Source organism: Oryzias latipes, chromosome 2, assembly GCF_002234675.1.
Source record: "Oryzias latipes chromosome 2, ASM223467v1".
Lineage (NCBI taxonomy): Eukaryota > Metazoa > Chordata > Actinopteri > Beloniformes > Adrianichthyidae > Oryzias > Oryzias latipes.
Window position 1 is genome coordinate 21,946,253 of NC_019860.2, and position 19,570 is coordinate 21,965,822.

The following is a 19,570-nucleotide window of genomic DNA, read 5'->3' on the forward strand; positions in this document are numbered from 1 at the left end:
CGGCTTTCAAAATAAAATACCGGAAGGATTGAATGGGCTGGGAATTTTTATTTAAAAAAATTGTTATCATTAGGGGGAAAAAAATTGAATACACTTATGGATGTAGCTAATCTTCACTATTGAATATTTAAGATAATTATTTTATCTTATAAAATATTAGGTGTTATGCTACAGTGTCTTTTTGAAATTGCAATAAAATATTTGAGAAATATGTTTGCTATAACGTTGCATATAAAGTACAAAATACATTTTTATGTAGTGCTGACCTTTTTCTGACCTGATCACAGTACAAAAAGAGTTGCACATATACTTTGCAACAAAAAATTTTATCTGAAGTAAATGTTCTGTAACATTTTTAAAGACAATTGCCTTTTTGAATTTGACCTTTTTTTTCCGCTTAAGCCAAACCTTTAAACGATTCAACATGTACGACAACAGCTTTGTTTGTTTTTTAATACCAGTATTTTATTTAACAGCAGTGAAATGTCAAGCTTAAAAGCAAAAATGCTCAAATTTGTATAGATTTTATCAGCAAACACACCACAAAAGAGAAGAAAGGGTAAGACGGCATCACATTGCTGATGCTCCTGCCAAGTAAGTGAACATTTTACGAGCATCTAGCACGACAGTAACAAGACAGAAACACACTGATTTAAACGTACAATTAAAACACAAGAGTGCATGCGCACAATGAACCAACTCATGCATAATAGAAAGCTGAACATAGTTCAGAGTATTGGATGTGTCATATGCACAATGCCACGCAGAGGCATTACTTTTGGGCCCACGCTCAGATGCCACACTGACACACGGTGCCAGGAAGCCAGAGAGAAGGCGCTTCTTCACTACCTGTCGTCATAGACACGTGTTCTGTCGTACACGCACAGCAGAACAAAAGAAACCCCCGGGCTTTGAGAAGCTGGCTTGGGATGACGTGGAGCTCGCTAGATGGTAGTTTTGGTGGCCGTTTTGAACTTTAACCTGATCAAATTTGACACAAGGACAAAGACTTTTCAGCGTAGACTGTTACAAATAGTCATCCAATTTAAAATAAATGCAATTAAAACATATATTTGTTGTGTTTTTGAAACATTTCCCCCATATTTGCTTATATGAACAAAGATCGACTACATTAAGCATTAGCCAAAGGGATTATGGGAGTCTATTCTAGCAGATCTAGACTTTATTACACTTATTATTATTCGATGAAGAAATAATAAATATGATATATTATTTTTCTAAAAAGCCTCTTTATAAAAACGTATGGAAAAAAAGTTAAACTATAATTGTCAAGCTCATTTTTAGAGATCTACAGAAACCAAACTTTTGAAAATAAATTTATAACTTTAGATTTAGATTAAAATTAGATTTTTCTAATTATGACACATGTTAATCCTTTTGTTTAGTTAATTAATGTTACATCAGTTCAAAATGGCCACCGTGAGCTAAAACACTAAAAAAATCCACTTGGGTCTGATCATAATTACAAATGTTAAATAATCATAATATTAATAAAACTTTAATTGCAAGTAGGGTTACATAATAGCATAGAAAAGTGGGATTGTACTGAAATATTGTTGTTTTTAACTCCTACAGCCTTGGCGTTATTAGTTTAGTTTTATATTTTTATGTATAAAACAAACAAAAAACAAAAATAAACTTATAGGGGTTAGACTGACATGATTACGGTAGTCTTATCTTGCGACATCAAAATGACAAAAAAATGTTAACTATTGTGTTACCCTACTGCCAAAATATGACAAAAATAAAACAAACCCCAACTCCAATACTTTATTAAATAAGTATTCAGTCAAAAGAAGCTAATTTCTTCTTATTTGTTTTCTTCTTGAGCTCTTCTAAAGATAAAGCCAGCCTCAAACCCATCAGGTCAAAGCAGTTGTGTGACCTCAGCATAAATAAAGACACACAACTCCTCAGGGGGGGAAAATTGTCTCAGCGAGTTGTTGTTTTCCATAAATATTAAAAAATACAAACATTGTTCTTAAAGCACTTCCTCATATAGCAACAGATCAAGGGTTTTGATAGAGATCCACGTACTGTACAGAACGTCAGTGACTTATTCATGATACAATTTGTATCAAACGAGGTTCTTCTCTGTCTAGCATGGACTTAGCCGGGATCTGCTACAGACGACGGAGGACGCCGCCACGCAAACACACAGCGCTCAGATCAGTGCGGCGGCGTGTTTGTAGCAGAAACCAGAGTTGACCCAACGTGAGGGGCCAGAGAGAGTGAGTATTGAGAGATGTCCCTTACTAAAACTAAGGTACACACGACAGGGTCACCCATCTCTACAGCGGCGGCTTCCACCAAACGAAAAAAAACATAACCCAACCAAAAATGTCTCATAAGACGATCTGCTTTGACCGTTTTTCTTATTATTTTTTTTTACCAACATGGAAAAAGAAGTCACAAAGTGCACGACACAGAGAAAACCGGCACACCTAAGTCGGACAGGTGAGATTTACGTGACGATCCAACGGAAGTTGTTTCCGTGTCGATTTCGTCCTTTTATTTCCGTCCTGACAGGAGATCCCACCACCTTTTGATTGCCTAGTAACCCGTTTGGGATTTCTCTGCCAGGATGGCGGCGGCCAGCTGCTGGGCGTCGGTGGCGTGGGGGCTTCTGGCCATCACTCGGCTCACCAGTTCGGAGGGGAAAATGTTGCAGAGGTTGATGTACACCTTCTCTCGTACGTCCGTGAGGCGGCTCCGCGCGGGGGAGTCTGGGTGCTGTGGGGTGTGGGAGGGCACCTCGAGGTGAGATCTGTGGTAGGCGGGGTGAGGAGGGTGTGCGGGATGCGGGGCGTGGCTTAAATAGCGAGTTGGCGATGGGTGCAGGGCCGGGTGGGAGGAGTGATGCCGCGCGTAGCTGTCCTGTGACCACGGGGGCGTGTGCCAGGGCGACTGGCGAGTGTCTGGCAGACTCTGAAAGGTCGACGGCTCGTACCTGGAGGGCGGCAGCGATGGCTGCCTGTAGTAGGTGTCCCAGCTGGGGAGGGTTTTGGGGCGATGGCGATGGGGCGGCGCAGAAAGGTGCTCGTAGAGATGCGAGTCGGACACGCTTTCAGCTCGCGGGGCCAAGCAGCGGCCGAGAGGGGAGCCGGGGGGGTGGGGCTGGTGCAGGGAGTGGTAGTCTCCCGGACAGCTGGAGCGCGACGCCAGCGGCTGGTGTTGGAGGTGAGGGGGCAGGGGGTAAAGGGGGCGCTTGGGGGGAGCTTCAGGCGGGGGCTGATCGTGGGAGAAGCTCTGCATGCACGCCGCAGTCATGTGGTAGGCGTGCGCCCCTGAACCCGGCGCGTGGCTGTGCTGCAGGTACTCGGCGGGATGAAGGCCGCAGCCTTCGTGGCTCATGGTCACATGGTGAGGGTAAATCCGGCTGTGGGGGTTGGCAAAATGCTCCTCAAGTACGGCGTCCGGGGGACACGCAGGGCACGACCTCTCCGTGTACGAGTCACAGCTGCTGCCGCAGCTGACGCTGCTCTCGCTGCCGCATTCGGAGCCCGCCGAGCCCAGCCGCAGGTCTGCGTCGTTGGCGTAGCGGCAGTCTGGGCTCCGGCGGGACGAGAGACTCAGACCCGAATAAGCTCGCGCCACCGAGCAGTAGCTCAAGTCAGGAGACTCGCAGTGAGGGTAGAGGTCGTGACTTGGGGCTGGGAGCAGCGGCGCCGCTCTGGGCTGGTCCTGCGGAAGGATCAGTGAAGATGGGGGCGCCGGCGACACCGATAACCCCCCGCCGCAGCTCGTGCTGCTGTTGGAGCTGCTGCCGCTCCCGCAGACGCTGCTCTTCTGGCTCTCCGCTCGGCTTTTGGCCAGCAGCTTCTCCTCGGCGTCGCTGTAGGACAGAGCTCGGATGCTCGGGTCCGACTGCCTCTTCGGGGCGCCTTTCTTCGTCTCAGTGCTCCCGGCGGGCACGCTGTGGCTCTTCACGAGCCCCGCCTCCCCCTGGTTTTTAGGGAGCGCGCAAGTCTTGGCACTGGCGCGCAGCTCGTCCGCCACGGCGCGCTGAGGCTGGGCGCCTCTCTCTGGGTGGTAGTATTTACACTTGTGGCCGTAAGTGCACTTCTTCCCTGAAGCAAAGATATTCATCGGTTTTCAGCCAACATTTACAAGAGAAATATGATTAAATAAATAATAATTTATGCTTTCATCTGTTTTCAACCCAAAAATAAAAGCCTTTCCCCCTAAATTTTGTCTAAATTCTGAAACAGAAGGACTTATTTTTAGAGAATACATCTTAAAACTAGAATTTCTTTTACTTGTGATTGAAAATTTCCTATAAAAAAACTAGTTTCCTTTTATCTCAACAAATCATTACCTCATTAGTCTTTCTATCTTTAATGAAGTGTAACCAGGATGTTTTATTTCTGCACCTCAATGCTGAGAGTCTCAGCTGTTCACTGAAGATGCTTTAAAACGCTAAAAAGGTTAAAAACGGCTAAAAGAGTTTCAAAAAAGCAAAAACATAAAAAAGAAAAATCCCACTAAAAAATGTGTATCTTGACTAAAAGCCTATTTCCACTAACAATGCACGTGTAAACTAATAAATGTGCTTCATAAATAAAGTTTGTAGCTGAGAAATTTGTTAAAAGCAAGGGTATATTGAGTATAAGCTTAATATGTTCAAAATACTCAATTCTAAAGAGATCATGAACTCTAAATTTAAAAAAAGTCAACAATCCTCAGGATATTGTATAAATTGCATAATAAATGTGAAATATCTTAGGTTTACTGAAGTTTACATCTGCTGTTGAATGAAAACACAGGCACGTCTTGAAGTAGCTGCAATCAGCAGCAGTTTCATCCCTGCTAAATCTAAGCTGTGGAGTCCCACAAGGGTCAACGTTAGGCCCACTGTTCATCCTATACATGCAGATGGTGTCAAATACACTCAAATACCTTTTTTATGCCGATCATGGGAGAATCTCAGTGAAGTAGTAAAAATGGTAAACACAGAGTTACAAAAATAAACTTTCACTCAATGTTAACAAAACTAAATTCGTGACTTTTGGAAATCGCCAAATTCCTACACATCTAGAAATAAAAGTTGCTATTGATAATCATGTTTTGGAAAGAGTGACTGAAATTGAGTTCCTTATAGTAACTATGAACGACAAAATAAGATGGAAGCCACAAATAAAGCAAGTCAAAGCTAAACTTGCTAAAAGCATAGCAGTGTTGGGGAAAATCGCATCATACACTCACAAAACACGTTTACTAATATATTATTCGGTAATATGACCACATTTACAGTACATTGTGGAAGTTTGGGGAAATACTTATAAGACAAATCTACAGGGTTTGTATATCTAACAAAAAAACCTATTTGAATAGTTCATGGAGCGGATTATGGGAAACACACAAATTTACTGTTATAAAGTCGGGTTTATTGGAATTATGGGAACTAGTGAAACTTAAAATAGCACTCATCATGTTTAAAGCCAGAAATATCCTTACTTCCAGTAAACTTACAATAAATGCTCAAGGACGAGTTAAGAAATCAGCTGATCTTCAAAAAGCAGTGCGTTGGTACTACAAAAAAAGGAAATGTGCTCATCAAATTGTGGTGTGGATTTATGGAACGGAGCGGATGAAGGTTTAAAACAAAGTAAAAGTTTAAAAAAACCTACAAGATGTCACTGATGGAACTGTACAGGGCTAGAAATGATCAAGAACAACAAAAATGTCACTTTTGCAGAGGTGCTATGCAGAATGTAATGTGAATGTTTTGAACAAAAATGTCAATAGGCATACGCAGAGGTGGGATCAGACTAGATTTCTCTTTTCAAGCCCACTGTCTTGTTTTATCTGTCAATTTCAAACTATTGTGTTTATTTTCATTTGGGTTTGAATTCAAATTGGAATTGAACTGAAATATTTTGACAGCCCAACGGCTGAAAACCCCCTTTCTCACCGTACGGACACGGCTGCTTCTTCTGCTCGGGTACGACGGGCCGTTTCCTCAGGAAGTTTTCCAAGCTTGGGCCGTGACGTCCCAGAGGGTCATCTGGGGGCATGAACCTTGACGGGGGGGTGGGGGGTGGGGGGAGATATCACAAGATGCAGCTATTAGTCGGTTTCTGCCACAGCAGACCCACATGATAATCCTCTCACCACCATGCCTCACTGCAGGACCTCAGAACATTTGTTTTACAGTTTTGTTTAACTTCAGTAACTGTCCCAACGCTCAGGATTGAAACATGATGAAAGGAACCGATTTATAGGGGTGGGGTTGGTATAACCTATATGATAAAATCAACTCGCGACACATGAACAACCAAAAATATAATTTTCATTTCACTGCAAAAGATTAATTTGAATAAGTGTCAACATAATTTAAATTATACTCCTAATGCCGCTCGTCTACATAGGAGGCGAACATCTTACATAAAACGGCTTTATCCGATTGGTTAAATGCATGAAGGGATTTATCGCCATTTTTGCCGTTTTTTTGCGATATGCTCCAGAGGTGACATTTTTCATTTTTTAAATTAGCGTAACTCTCTGACCGCTTGTGCAATGAACGTAATTACAACGGACTCTGGAGCGCAGCAAAGCGGCTTTGTGCCGATACGCATCGTATTACTTAGGTCAGTGTTATTCAACCTTTTTTGAGCCACAGCTGTATTGATGTACAGTCCCTCCACAATCTCACATGCAGTTTTGTGATAGTTGTGGAAGAAAAAGCTGGAAGTTGCAGCTGTTTTTTTTCTAAAAGATGTAATGAAAGTTAAGTTAGTTTTCAGTAATAATTTTCAACTAAATATTTTAAATTTTTTCCTCCAGTTTATTAACATGCAATTTCATATAACCTCAAGAGAAAACCCAAATATATAATAAATAGTGATTTATTTTTATTTTTGTTATATTTATTTCAATTATAGTGCAAGGGCAGATGTAATTTCTTGAACAATTATACGATCACAATATATTTGATAAAATTTACACAAAAAAACTAACATTATATTTATGTTTTCTGTAGCTAAACACAACAGTAAACATGTTAAAATTTTATTGGTTTTTTTCTTGTATTAATCAAAGATGAAGTCTTTGAAAACTTGAACAAAAATGTTTTATTTCCTTTTAGATGATTAAATTGTTCCAGTTTAGTTTAATTCTGTCTGTTGGCCACTTCACCTTAATCCTGTTTCTTAAATGTTGTTATTATTACTTTCTCAGTTTAACATATAAAATAATCCAGCAGTATTAGAAAAGTGTTTCAGTTAGAAAGATGACTTGGACCAAACTCTGGGATGTTTGGCTGTTAATAAACACAAACCTTGAAGGAGAACTAAACTGTTGACCTCTGATTTCATCAAGAAGATTTAAAAACGGTTTGATGTGTGTTCATTGTGGTGTTTAACAGGGAAGGCTCATTGTAGTGCAGAGATGCAGTCACTTTAAAACAATGCATCATGGGAGATGTAGTGCGAAACTGCCGCAGATGGCAGACAGACTAGCGTCTGTGAGCTTCATGGTTTTGTTCACTTGTTCCACGGTCTGACACCGGGTTCTGTGGAAAGCTACACCGCTAAAGACGAGCTTTAGCTGGTATTTCTGTTGGAACTGAGAGACTTTATGAGCAGAATCAGAACAAGGAAGTGAAGACTTTAACCACTTCTGATTGGTCAGACTGATGACGTGTGATTAAGCCTCCAAAAATGATTGGTGGAGATAGTTAAAGGGGCGGGAATTTTAGGAAAAACATAGCTGAAGCTGCTGCTAAATCGCGGTACCGTCATTCTTATCAAAGTGTCTTTCATAGAATAGAATAAACACAAAGAAAAAAGTATTTTATGATCTTTCATATTTCTAACTACTCAGTGTTTTATCAGGGCCTGTTTGGATGAACAAAGAGCTGATATCCTGGAGATGGAAAATGTTTTTAGATCAATGAAAATGGGTAATTTTCCACAGCACACTGGTTGAAAAGCACTGACTTAGGTAAAGTGTTGATGTAATTAACGTAAACTGGCTGATTCTGACGAAGAGACAAACAGCTCTGTGTCGACACGCATCGCTAACATGCTAATGCAGTTGACAGAAAACCAGCCGATTCTGATGCATAGAAAAAATACTTTGCGCTGATATAAAACACTTCACTTAAGTAAAGTGTAAAGTAAAGTGTTTAGGCCATCAACACAAAAAAAACAACCGATTCTGATATGTAGAAAAGTAGCTTTGTGTTGATATGCAACACTTTGCAGCAATGAAGTCTGAAGTAAAAGTGTAGCGTTAACGTAAACTAGCTCATTCTGACGCGGAGAAACGCAGCTTTGTGCTACATTTTACGCTAGTAAAGTGTCGCATATGGGTTCAAAGCTGTTTCTCCCCGCCACAGCCAATAACAACTCTGTTGTTAAGAGTAAAGACTTATTTAAAAGGAAAAGAACATCGGTCAGAGAAAAGCAGCAGTGACTCCTTCATTCCAGCCGCACATACTTATCATTGACGAAGGAGTACATGAGCAGCCGCTCGTCTATGAATTTCTTCCACTCTGGTTTCTCATTGGCTAAGTCTCTATAGTTGTCATTGGAGACGATGATGCCGTCCGACTCGTACGCCAGCTTGACGATGAAGCGGTCGTCATAGCAGACCACGCGCCGACCTTGGACGCGCCGCGAGGGAGTGAAAACCAAGATCTTCTCCTTCTCGAGGCGCCTCAAGATCTCTTGGTCTGTGGGAGGAGACTTTGATGTGAGACTGAGGTCAACGGCGCCGGAGCGTTTGTTAGCGTTAGCGGCTCTGTGTGCTGACCTTTGATGGGGGCATCGGGCCGGGACTGCTCCTTCCTCCATGCAGGAACGAAGACTGTGACATTCTGATGACCGTGCTCCAGGAACCAATCCACAGCCAGCTTGATACCCTGACAGGAGAACACTTCCTTGTTGCCATGGCTACAAAACAAAAGGAAATGTTGACAACGGTCTTTCATCACATGGGACCCTGTTAGAGGACACCTACCTCATAGCCACGTTACTGCCGTCCACCACAATCGGCCGCAGGTTGTCCTGGTCGCAGACGGAGTCGGACAGACAGGGCGAGTCCGACCGCTGGCCGTCCGTCAAATCAGAGCAGCCGCAACTGGACGAGGAGGACGAGGACGATGAGGTCGAGGTCAGCGCCACACCCGACTGCTCAGAGTTGGATTTGGTGCCCAACTTGACCAGTTCTCCCAGTATGTCATTGATGAGGGTGTCGGGGCCGAGCTTGGACAGAACCAGCCGCACCGTCTCCTCGGAGTAGCCCAGTTTCAAGGCAAACTCCAGCTTGGCTTGGTACTCTTTCCCTTCCGCCTCTGGCCCTTTCTTGGGTGTGACTGGAGGTTTCTCAAACACAGACTGGACCGGAGATTCCTGCTGTTGCTCTGGGGGTTCGGGAGGTCCCTCAGGGCCCAGGTCCACACACGGGGTCCGACAGAGTGGCTGGTGGGTGTTCTTGCTGTAAGCTGGTGCGCCCTCCCCTCCATCTGTATCGGTGGCTGCGGCGGTTGCGGCGCACGGCTCAGACGGAAGGCCTGCTGGAGGAGGGCTGCCAGGGGGGTTGTTGCCGTAGCTCTCCCCCTGCTCCTTCATGGAGGGGGGTGTGAGGGCGCAGCCAGCCTGCCGCTCAGCCCCCGCTATGTGGAGATACTCCAAATCCAGTCCCAGGTCGAGGATGTGGCCTGATCCCGCCTCCCCATAGTCCTTCTGGCCCATGGATCTGTCGCAGACATCCAGCACCCCTGGGGGAGGCCTGCCCTCTCACAAAGCTCCCCTCAATGGGACCTAAAGAGAGAGGCGCCACCTTGAAAATGACTGACGATGACTCAGATGCCCCGAAGGTTAAAATCCCTCCTAAAACCTAAACATGGCTCATCCTGTCCTGCAAAGACCAGAATACATTTAGCAATTCTTATTTTTTACTGAAAATTTCATATCGTAAATAAAGAACGATCCCTCATAAAAATGATGACATCACAGCGGAAGAAAAAAAACCATTAAAAAAAAAAAGAACGGGGCCAAAATCTCTTATGGGACTTCAAAAAGATATTTCAAAATCCACTTAAACAAAACCAAAACACGCGAGTTGTAGATTTCCAAAGGACCTTATAAAATTATTATGGGATGGCCACCAGCGGCCACTTTGTGGGAAAATTTTCATCACAAGATGGGAAAAGAAAACTTGTGTTCGGGCGACATTCACAAACTTTTACCCACAAGCCGCCAGGTTACGTTTACAACCATAACCCAGGTTTCCCTGGGTTATGGTTGTAAACGTAACCTGGGTTAAGGAAGAAAAATAAAAATCAAGTTCTCATAGGAATTTGAATCTATTGCCCCCTTAACTACTCGAGTATCATTCGGAAGCTAATTGGGGGAAAAAAAAGTTGTTTTTAAAGTTTATCGATTTTAAACGGCGTTAGCGTGGAGAGCTAAAAAAGCGGCGCTCATCTATTGATCGCATGTTTTTTGTTACCAAATTATTGTGAGATTGTAATACACGGGTCATGCTGAACGAAATGATTTAATATTTCCTATTAACATACTAGGAATGTGGGCGTGGTTAACAAAAAAACTTCAGTTGCCAAGGAAATCCCAAAATTTGCTTTCGCCAATCCTTCTAAAAATGACATCAACCTGTTCGTTACCCCCGGACAACCACAAAATAAAATGGTTGCTATGGAGATAAAACCAACAGAAAAGGTTGGCCTATTGAAAAACGTTGCATGCAGCTCCGACCAGGGTGCCAGGGGCAGAGGGGGAGAGCGAGGGCCGCGTGGCAGCCGTTTAGCCAGTCGGCGAGGGCGGGTAGCGCCTGCAAACCGTACAATGCATTATAAGTCAAAGCTGTAACAATGACACCCCCACCCTCCACCACCCCACCCACTGCCCTAATTAATGGACTCCCGCTCTTTTATTTTTCTCTCTCTGCTCTTCTCTTTAAGACCGCCCCAACCCATTAACGGACGGGCCGACAGAGGGTGAACTCCATAAACTGTTGGCGCTTGGGCCAACCCCCCACCCCCCGGTTTCATAACCTATAATTAAGGTCCATATGCTTCCTCGCTCTGTGGTCATGGAGTCTTTTTTTTTTTTTAAAACAGCGCAAAGCTCTGAAGGGTTTGGGCCAACGGAAGATTGGCTGTGCTGCAGTGGCTGTCAGACGGCGACTCAACAACACGTGTGGAGAAAAAATCTGAAGGCCGTTGGTCTGATGTCCCGTTTCAAAATGAAGCTTAACAATCTGTGTCATTATTAAAGAAACAGCCAAGACAGAAGAAAAAACTGATCATTGTCTTTGGACCTGAACGTCAAAAGAACGTAAATGATGTAAGGGGAGGTGACCTTAAGTGGGTGTAAAGGAAAAGGGGAATGAAGTGTGTATGTGTGTGGGGGGGGGGGGGTGTTGGGTGGAGTTGCATTTTATGAAAAAGGCTCCCTAGCAACGCGGCTCGGCTACTGTTGCTAAGCTACAGCTGTTGAAAGCATGTCTCTCTTCTAAATGCCAAAACGGAGGCTGCAGCCAGTGACCCGCCCAACGCACACGACATCAAACTGCCTTTTTTATTGTGGGGCGGGGGTTTTAGGGGGGGGGGTGATCAGGACGAAGACCTTGGCATAAACCAGAGCCCACCTCTGGAGGTGACTCACGCAGCTGATTCCACCCGCCGCTCATGCTTCACTGAAGCGGATGCTCTTCTCTTTTCTCAGCTCCGTTTGACGAAGCTGAAGGAGGTGGTTCTGGATAATTCAAGTGATGAAGAAACGCCAGAAAAATAAAAAATAAAAACATACACCTACACCTGTGTTATTTAAAAAGCTTCTTTGGTAGCTTTTTAAAAAAAAAAGTTAACAAAAAAAACATTAAAGTAACTCATTACTACTATATTCCAATGATAATTTCAGAGGAAAAAAAATTTTTTAAAAATCATTTTGCATTAAAAAACAGGATTTACTGCAGGATCATTGTATATAGGGGGCCGATAGAGATCCTGCAGAATCCCTAACGTTTAAACTGAAACATGGTTACTTTTATTTAGCAATTAAAAAGTAAATTTTTCTGTTTTCCAAACATGGCCAAACATCTGCAAAATAAAATGCAGTGAATTTGTTTTGATTTATTCATTTTTTTAGCCCAAAAAAAAAAAACAAATATTATGAGATTTATACCAGTTTTCTGCCCCCTGGGGCCTGTTTCAGAAAGCAGGTTCAACCAACTCTGATGTTAAACTTGAACTCTGAGTTGGTCAATCGAGAGATTAACAACTCTGTTTTCTGTTTCAGAGAAGCTGATCGGAGTTAGGTCAATAAATTCTGAGTGGACTGATTCGGAGGTGAGCGTGCGCACCGCGACTATAAGAAGCCATTATCAATGGAGCGCAGATATTACGAGTATCCATGGTAACCATGGAAAAAAAGAGGTCTGCGTATTTTTCGCCAGCTGAACTTGACGTGCTGCTGCAGAGTTACAGTGAATATGAGCACATATTCCGGAAGAAAAGCAACACCGCTGCATCTGCAAAACAGAGACAGTTAGCGTGGGAAAACATAGCTGCTCAAGTTAATGCATAAGTTTGCATTTGAATCATTGTTATAAAATATTGGTTGTAATAACTTTCTAAATAGCGTAAGGTGTGAAATAAAAAATGGCAATATTTAGGTGTACTTTTGAAGTGTTATTCCTGGTGTAATTGCATGAAATGCTGCATAGTGTACAGAACCAATCTGGGGGAAAATGCATTTAACATCGGTAATGTTTAGAGGACTTTTTTGTTAACCTTCCCCTCTTGCAAACGTTGGTCAGTTTAATATTAATACATGCAATTGTGTTTTTAAAAGTGAGCTTATGTCTACCCTTGTATTGATCAAGTGGTATAGGTTTATATGGGATTAAGAAATTAAGCAGTGCTAGCAAATTGTGTTTCCAAAAAGTAATTGTTACATTAATCTAATCCAATGTCCCTGATTTCCTTTTCATGTAGATGCAATCCTGCAGGAATTAAAAGAACATGGCAGCAGCTAAAAATGAATTATAAAAACATAATTCAAGCAGGTAAAATTTGAGCATGTCATGGATGTAGGCTTTGTTGACAATATTTGACATATGAAACATCTACATAGCAATACATATCTAATGTTGTTTCCATTGTATATATGTAATTGACTGCAAAGAAAAACAGTAACGCTCAAACAAAAACGTATGGGGAAATGACAAAAAATCGAGTCTAGGTCTCAAAATCCTTGCACGACGTAAATTTAATTATCTACGCATTAATGCAGCCTCCTCGTCTATTGGGTCCTCCAAAAAAGGAAAAGCCATTCTTGTCACTTGTCTCTGTGTGACGGAAATTTGGGCAATAAAGGTTAAAGCAAAAAATACCGCTTCGTCTTTAAAAAGGGGAGGGGACCGGCAGAAACCTTGAGTTTAGGGAATAAAACCTGCTCCCGACCAGGTTAGGTTCACAGCGTAAGTAACCATGGACACTGACTCCGAGTATGAGTTACCTCTCTTTCAGAAACGGGTTTGACTTACTCTGCTTTCTCTGGTTTAACAAACCTCCCATTCTGAAACGGAAAACCCAGGGTTTCCCTGATTTCAGGGTTAACCCACTCAGAGTTTACACTTACCCCCTTTCTGAAACAGGCCCCTGGTGTTCATATTTTACTCTAAACTATTATTTCATGGCTAATTTAATTAAAAAAAAAGCTGCTTTAGGGTTTACAGTTTAATTTAAAAATAAATTAAATTATGTCTAAGAGTGATTAGGAATAAGTTAATGACTAAAGTCAATTTTATTTTGAAAGCACTGATCAGTAAATCCTGATTTATTGATCAATAAGCATTTTGTTTGTTTGTTTCCTTAAAGCTGAAAAATGTTTACATTTTACCAATATATTACCAAACATAAGGAGGAATAGATCAAATTGAATACATATGACTACAAAGTGTTGTTCTTAAACCCCCAGAAAGGGGCCCCCACCTAACGGACCAACCTCCTTCTTCCTCCCCCAGGCCTGACGCTGGAGTGGGCGCATCTTTTAAACATCACAGCGACAGCAACTGCTGGCCTTCAGGCCGGTGAATTTGTAATCGCGGAGCTCTGTAAGCGGGAGCTTTTAGCTAACGAGAGCGGGGGGCCTGGTGATGCATCAGTGAACACCCCACAAAAAAAAAGTTTGATTTGGAGGGAGGGGGGCTGGCAGGAATCAGCTGGGGCCGAATCGCAGGCTTTCCCCCTGTCCTGCGACAGATGTCACCAACAGTATCTGCTCTTCACGGATATAGAGCTTCCCGCCGACTCAAAAAAAATCCTCCTGGATCAAGTTTCAAACGGCACCGTTGGAAATCCGAGAAAGGCGATGCAGAACACGCTTCTGGTTTTAGCAAAAACGGAGCATTTGAGAATTCTCCTTCCTTTAGCTCGGCCTGATTTCAAAGTAAGTGTTTTCACGACGCTGCAGCTGAGACCAACCAGAGAAATGAAATGTCAGTGAAAACTTCGCCTCACTTACCAAACAAAGACCGACCAAAGCGCCGGAAAAGAGGGGCATCTCATTTCAGCCTCTGAGGAAAAACGCTGCAGGAGAATCCCGGCTGGCCGGGTCTTCAGACGGGCTGCATCCAGGCGCGCCGCAGGTGAAGCCCAGAGCATCCCAGCTGCAGCTCTCCGACCTCCGTCTTGCGGCCGGGACTTCCTCCGGAGCCCGGCGTTTTCCCCCCGACCTGCACAAGCCGGACAATGAGAGGCAGAACAGATGGACCGACAATGTCTGCCATTCCGGTGTGCGGGAGAGTGGCTGCCCCTCCACCAATCAGAGCTCAGACGGCTCACAATGAGGCGGAGGGAGGGAGGGAGGGAGGGTTGGGGGGCAGATGCAGCTTCCCCCGAGGCACGCGTTGTCGCCGCGCACCAGCACGCACACACAAACACACACAAACCCCCAGGGCTGAAAGGGCTTTACGCCTGTGTGGCCGATGAATCAACGAGGGGGCGGGTGGCCGAACAATAGAGCTGCACAAGGGGGGGGGGGGGGGCAGCTGCAGCGTGAGGGCTCGGGGCTTTTACAACCCGGGCCGGCGGTGGAGAACACCTGGCCAGAAAGCGCCACAGTCACTCTCTTGTCTTTGTCTCGGGGGGGGGGGGGCTGGGGGGCATATAGAAAGGACAGAGGCTGGCTGAAAGACTGCGTTAGCATTTAAGAGAGTGCAGGAGAAGAAGAAAAAACGGACAGCATGGACGAGTTTGGAAAAGAAAAGCAACAAGTGCGGGCGGCGAAGGACGTCCAAAAGTTTTATGACCCTATAAGTGTGTGGGGAGGAGGAGGGGGGGGGCGGCATTGTTGTGGCACACTTAAGAAACACAAATCTTTAGTGTTTGATGTAATAATACACTAAAGGCAAGCACGGCGGTGGAAGGATAATGGTTTGGGGAACGGACCAAAAAGAAAAGAAATGGGTCGATCATTTGAAATACAAAAAATTACAAGTTGTTTTGTTTTTTCTGTTCTTGTAAAATCCACAACTCAGGCTCAAAAATGTTTGTAAGAAACAACCGAAGATCTCGTCGATCAAAAAAAAAACAAAAAACGCAACATCTTACATGTAAAAGCTGCTTTTCCATAAAGTGAAGTGAAAAAAAGAGACGTAACAAACCCACACAGCTGAACAATCCAGCTGTGGTGATTCATTTTTTACTTTACAAAAGGGTAAAAACTGAAACTAACAGGAAAAACTGAACTGACTTTTCTTTAAAGCACCCAGGTACACATTTAAACTTCATCCTTTAATCATCTGAACTTGATTTCTGTTGAAAACTTGAAACTAATTGAATTGTTTTAGCTGAATTCCAGGTTTAATTCTCAATTTAACCAAAATGCTAAACAAAATAGTTTATTAAATTCAATATTTAAATAAACTGCACAGATTTATCAAAAGAAAATACGAATGTTTTCTATTTTTAAGGATTTGATTGAAGGGCTTTAATGGATATACTGTGAATGTCAAAAATGAAATATTAGTTCATTTTAAAGAGAAGAAAGTTTATAAATCTCAGTTAGAATAACGACTCAACACACAAAAATAACACGTAATAGTCCCAAAAATTCATTTAGTTTTGTCTTTCAAAAATCTATTGATGTAAACCAAACAAAAATGTAACTTTTATTCATAAAGAAATGAATTCTTACAATAAAAAATTCAAATAAAATAAAACTGCTTTAAATATTGCAATTTTATACAAGAAACTGATCGTAGTTTTTTTAACCTAAAGGTAAAGGGCCTTGAAAACAAACAAAAAAAGATCAAATTGATCTATAGATCATATTATATTACTTTAAAGTAGAAGGCCAAGATTTTAACAGACTTTTCTGTTTTTCTAACAGAGCAAGTCAGATTATAAGAACTTGTTTACCTGTAATAGTAGTTCCCACTTGTTTGATGACCAGTTTTTTCTGAATACGTGTAAATCCAAAAAACTGCTTGAAGGCAATAGTTTTAAAATTTCTCTGAACTACTTTGACAAAATAAATCAAGATATTACAATCGAGGAAGTTCTAAAAGTCGTTGAGAAAACTAAACTTCATAAAGCTGCTGGTGTGGATGAACTATCAAACCAGGTTCTTCAGTGTCCTAAATTGTTAAATACTTTACGTTGTCTCTTTAGATTATGTTCTAAGAATGGCTTTATGCTATCTATTTGGTATAAATCGATCATCAAGCCGATTCCAAAATCCCCTCAAGCAGACCCAAGACTCCCTCTGAATTATAGAGGCATTAGCCTTCTGAGTACCGTGTATAAAGTGTTTTCTAGTATTTTAAATAATCGGTTATCTGACTATCTAGAAACAAACCAAGTCCTTGTAGAGGAGCAGAATGGATTCAGGACAAAATAGAACGCGTATTGACAATATTTATGTTCTGTCCTCGGTGGTGAAAGCTAGACTGCAAGACAGTAAAAGTACCTTTGTTTGTTTTGTGGATTTAAAAAAAGCATTTGACTGGATAGATAGAGATCTTCTTGAATATAAATTACTTATGGTACATTTTATAAAGCAATGAAAGCTCTGTACAAGGCTCCATTAGCCTGAGTGCAGGTGAATGACCTAAAAACAGGATGGTTTTCCACACCATTTGGAGTCAAACAAGGAGATGTTCTTTCACCAACTCTTTTTCTATCTATGTCAACGATTTAGCTCAAGAAATTAAGAAAACTAACTTGGGTATTGATATCAATAATTGGAACTTGAGCATTTTACTTTATGCTGATGACATTGTTTTGATAGCTGATGACGAAATAAAATTACAAGGAATGTTAAATAAAATGAATGGTGTAACAAATGGAGACTCACTATCAATGGTGATAAAACACAAATAGTTCATTTTAGAAAGCCTTTTGTACCTCAAAGTAATTTTCTGTTTTTTTGGGGTAAAACTACTCTTATGTATACTGATACCTATAAAATATATTGGTTTTGTTTTTCATAAAAATATGATGTTCTCAGAAGGAAAGCAGCTGTTATCAGATTCTGCTGGGAGGAGCTTGGTGCAGTGATAAATAAGAAAAGGTCTGTCCTGAGTTGAGTTTTGACACGTTTAGTAAATTGTACGATGCCATGGTGGGATCTGTGTTATTTTATTCTGCAGGAGTCTGGGGTTATGAAGACGCTCCTGAGTGTGATAAGGTTCAAAACGGGGCAATGAGATATTTTCTGGGTGTACACAGGTTCACCACTAAAGCCGCCATAGAAGGGGACATGGGGTGGGAACCTTGTGTGATTAAACAAAGACCAGAAGTTCCATACCTGGTTCCATACCTGCAGAGAGACTTGCACGTAAAATATTTGATTGGGATAAAGCTCATATTTATCCTTGGTGTAATGATGTATTTAACATTCTGTCCTCTGTGAACCTAAAATCAATTATTTTTTAATTGTTTGAAATGTAAGATAGATAATGTTAAGGAAACTTTAGTTGGTTATTATGAAAAAGAATGGAAAATGAAACTGCTTCAAAAACCAAAATTACGAACTTATTTGCAAATGAAGGACACATTTTCTGCTGAGTCATATGTTATGTATAACTTAAAAAGAGGACAAAGATCCTTATATGCTCAACTTAGAGCAGGAGTGCTCCCCCTACAGGTGGAAGTAGGGCGTTTTAAAGGCATTCCTGAGGAGGAAAGACTCTGTGAGCTGCAAGTGGTGGAGGATGAATTTCATTTTTTGTTTTATTGTCCTTTGTATGAAAAACAGAGACTTTGTATGTATGAGGTCATAGAAAAGAAATGTCCTGATTTGTTTTGGTTATCTGAAGATAAAATTTTACGTTGGCTTTTTGAAAATGAAATCTTTTGTTTGGCAAATTTTGTGTCAAAGGCATGGACAATAAGAATGGACACTTTGTATTCTGTTAGACTCTGATTAAGGGGGTTATTGGATTTTTGTGATGGGCATGTATCTTTATGTATTATGTATTTTGTCTTTCAGTGTCATGTAAGCCCGTGTGTCCTGGGCACATTAGTGCATGACACTTAAATAAATCAAACCAAAAAATCAAATTAAAAAAATCATTTAAATAGGTTTTCTTATTGAAAATTTTCAAGTTTTATATTCATCTTCCAGAGTTATTCTAATATTTACTATCATTTTTGTACCAAGACGTAGCTGTTTTTTTCCATTTGAATCATTTTTAAATAGTTAAGTCTGATTTTTTTAATTAAATGAACTCTATTTTTCTTTAAAGTGCTTTACATAATAAAAAAAAACCAAAAACGTAAAAAATATTTATCTTAAACTACCACTACCACTTTTTTTCAACTGAAGAAAAAAAACAACTTCAAAATAAAACGTCATAGTAGGCCTTTTATTTTGGTAATTTCGTCCAAAAATGTCAATATGGTGGCCGGTGTTCTATAATGGTCTGGACCCCAATGGGGGCGGGGCAACAGCTGTCAGGCACATCTGCCAATCAAACGCCTGGACCAGGTCCTGGGGGAGCCTCTGCAACCAGTTGGCAGTAAAGGGCACAGCTGTGGGGGAGCACCGGGCAGCTGGTGGAGGGTAGAGGGGGGCGCTTCACAGTCTAACTGCCCCCCACCTGAATGGCGGACGCTTTTCTTAATCGACAGCTGCACCAAAACACACATTTTGATTCAATAAAACTAACATTTCCTGCAGCTGTAGGAGTCCCACGACAACAGCGCGGGCTGCAAGGAGCGCGCGCGCGCACGGCCACCGCGAAAACCAGCACCGTCACGACCTCCGGCTCCGCCAGCTTTCCTCGCGCAGCTCCGACCGACGCCGCACGCTCAGCTGGCGTCGTTCTGCGGTTACTCACCCGTCAGCGCCTCCGCTGGAGCCGCGGCTTCGCGACCAAACGGTCGAATCTTTCCATCGCGGGGGCGAAAAAACGCAAAACATCCGGCGGGACGCAGCGTGATCCCACCCGGCAAGCGGCAGGACTGCGACGAGACCACTTCCGCCCCGAAGTTTTTTTTTTTTTTTTTAATTAAAGTCGCACGAGCGCACGAGCGGGAACGCAGAAAATAGGAAAAAAAAAACTCGCGATA

General features: G+C 42.2%; 1 protein-coding gene across 2 annotated transcripts; it reads right to left on the reverse strand.

Moving 5' to 3' along the window:
• Nucleotides 1-437: 437 nt before the first annotated feature.
• Nucleotides 438-19,506, reverse strand: LOC101162349 (probable ribonuclease ZC3H12C). 2 transcript variants are annotated; one of them, XM_023965958.1, is made up of 7 exons: nt 19,339-19,506; nt 14,517-14,727; nt 8,986-9,788; nt 8,779-8,918; nt 8,464-8,698; nt 5,936-6,042; nt 438-4,091 (listed from the first exon to the last, which is right to left on the reverse strand). In XM_023965958.1, the coding sequence occupies exons 3-7, from the start codon at nt 9,717-9,719 to the stop codon at nt 2,575-2,577; spliced, it is 2,733 nt and encodes a 910-aa protein (XP_023821726.1). In that variant the 5' UTR covers nt 9,720-9,788; nt 14,517-14,727; nt 19,339-19,506; the 3' UTR covers nt 438-2,574. The 2 variants fall into 2 exon arrangements, with proteins under 2 accessions (XP_023821726.1, XP_023821729.1); XM_023965961.1 differs by lacking the exon at nt 14,517-14,727.
• Between the last annotated feature and the right edge of the window lie 64 nt (nt 19,507-19,570).

Excerpts from the sequence above, each read along its gene's own strand:
- LOC101162349 (XM_023965961.1), bottom strand. The coding sequence starts at position 9,719 with ATGGGCCAGAAGGACTATGGGGAGGCGGGATCAGGCCACATCCTCGAC. Across the intron at positions 8,919-8,985 it reads GGCAGTAACGTGGCTATGAG|CCATGGCAACAAGGAAGTGT; the intron begins GTAGGTGTCCTC and ends TTTGTTTTGTAG. Across the intron at positions 4,092-5,935 it reads GAAGCAGCCGTGTCCGTACG|GGAAGAAGTGCACTTACGGC; the intron begins GTGAGAAAGGGG and ends TCTTTGCTTCAG.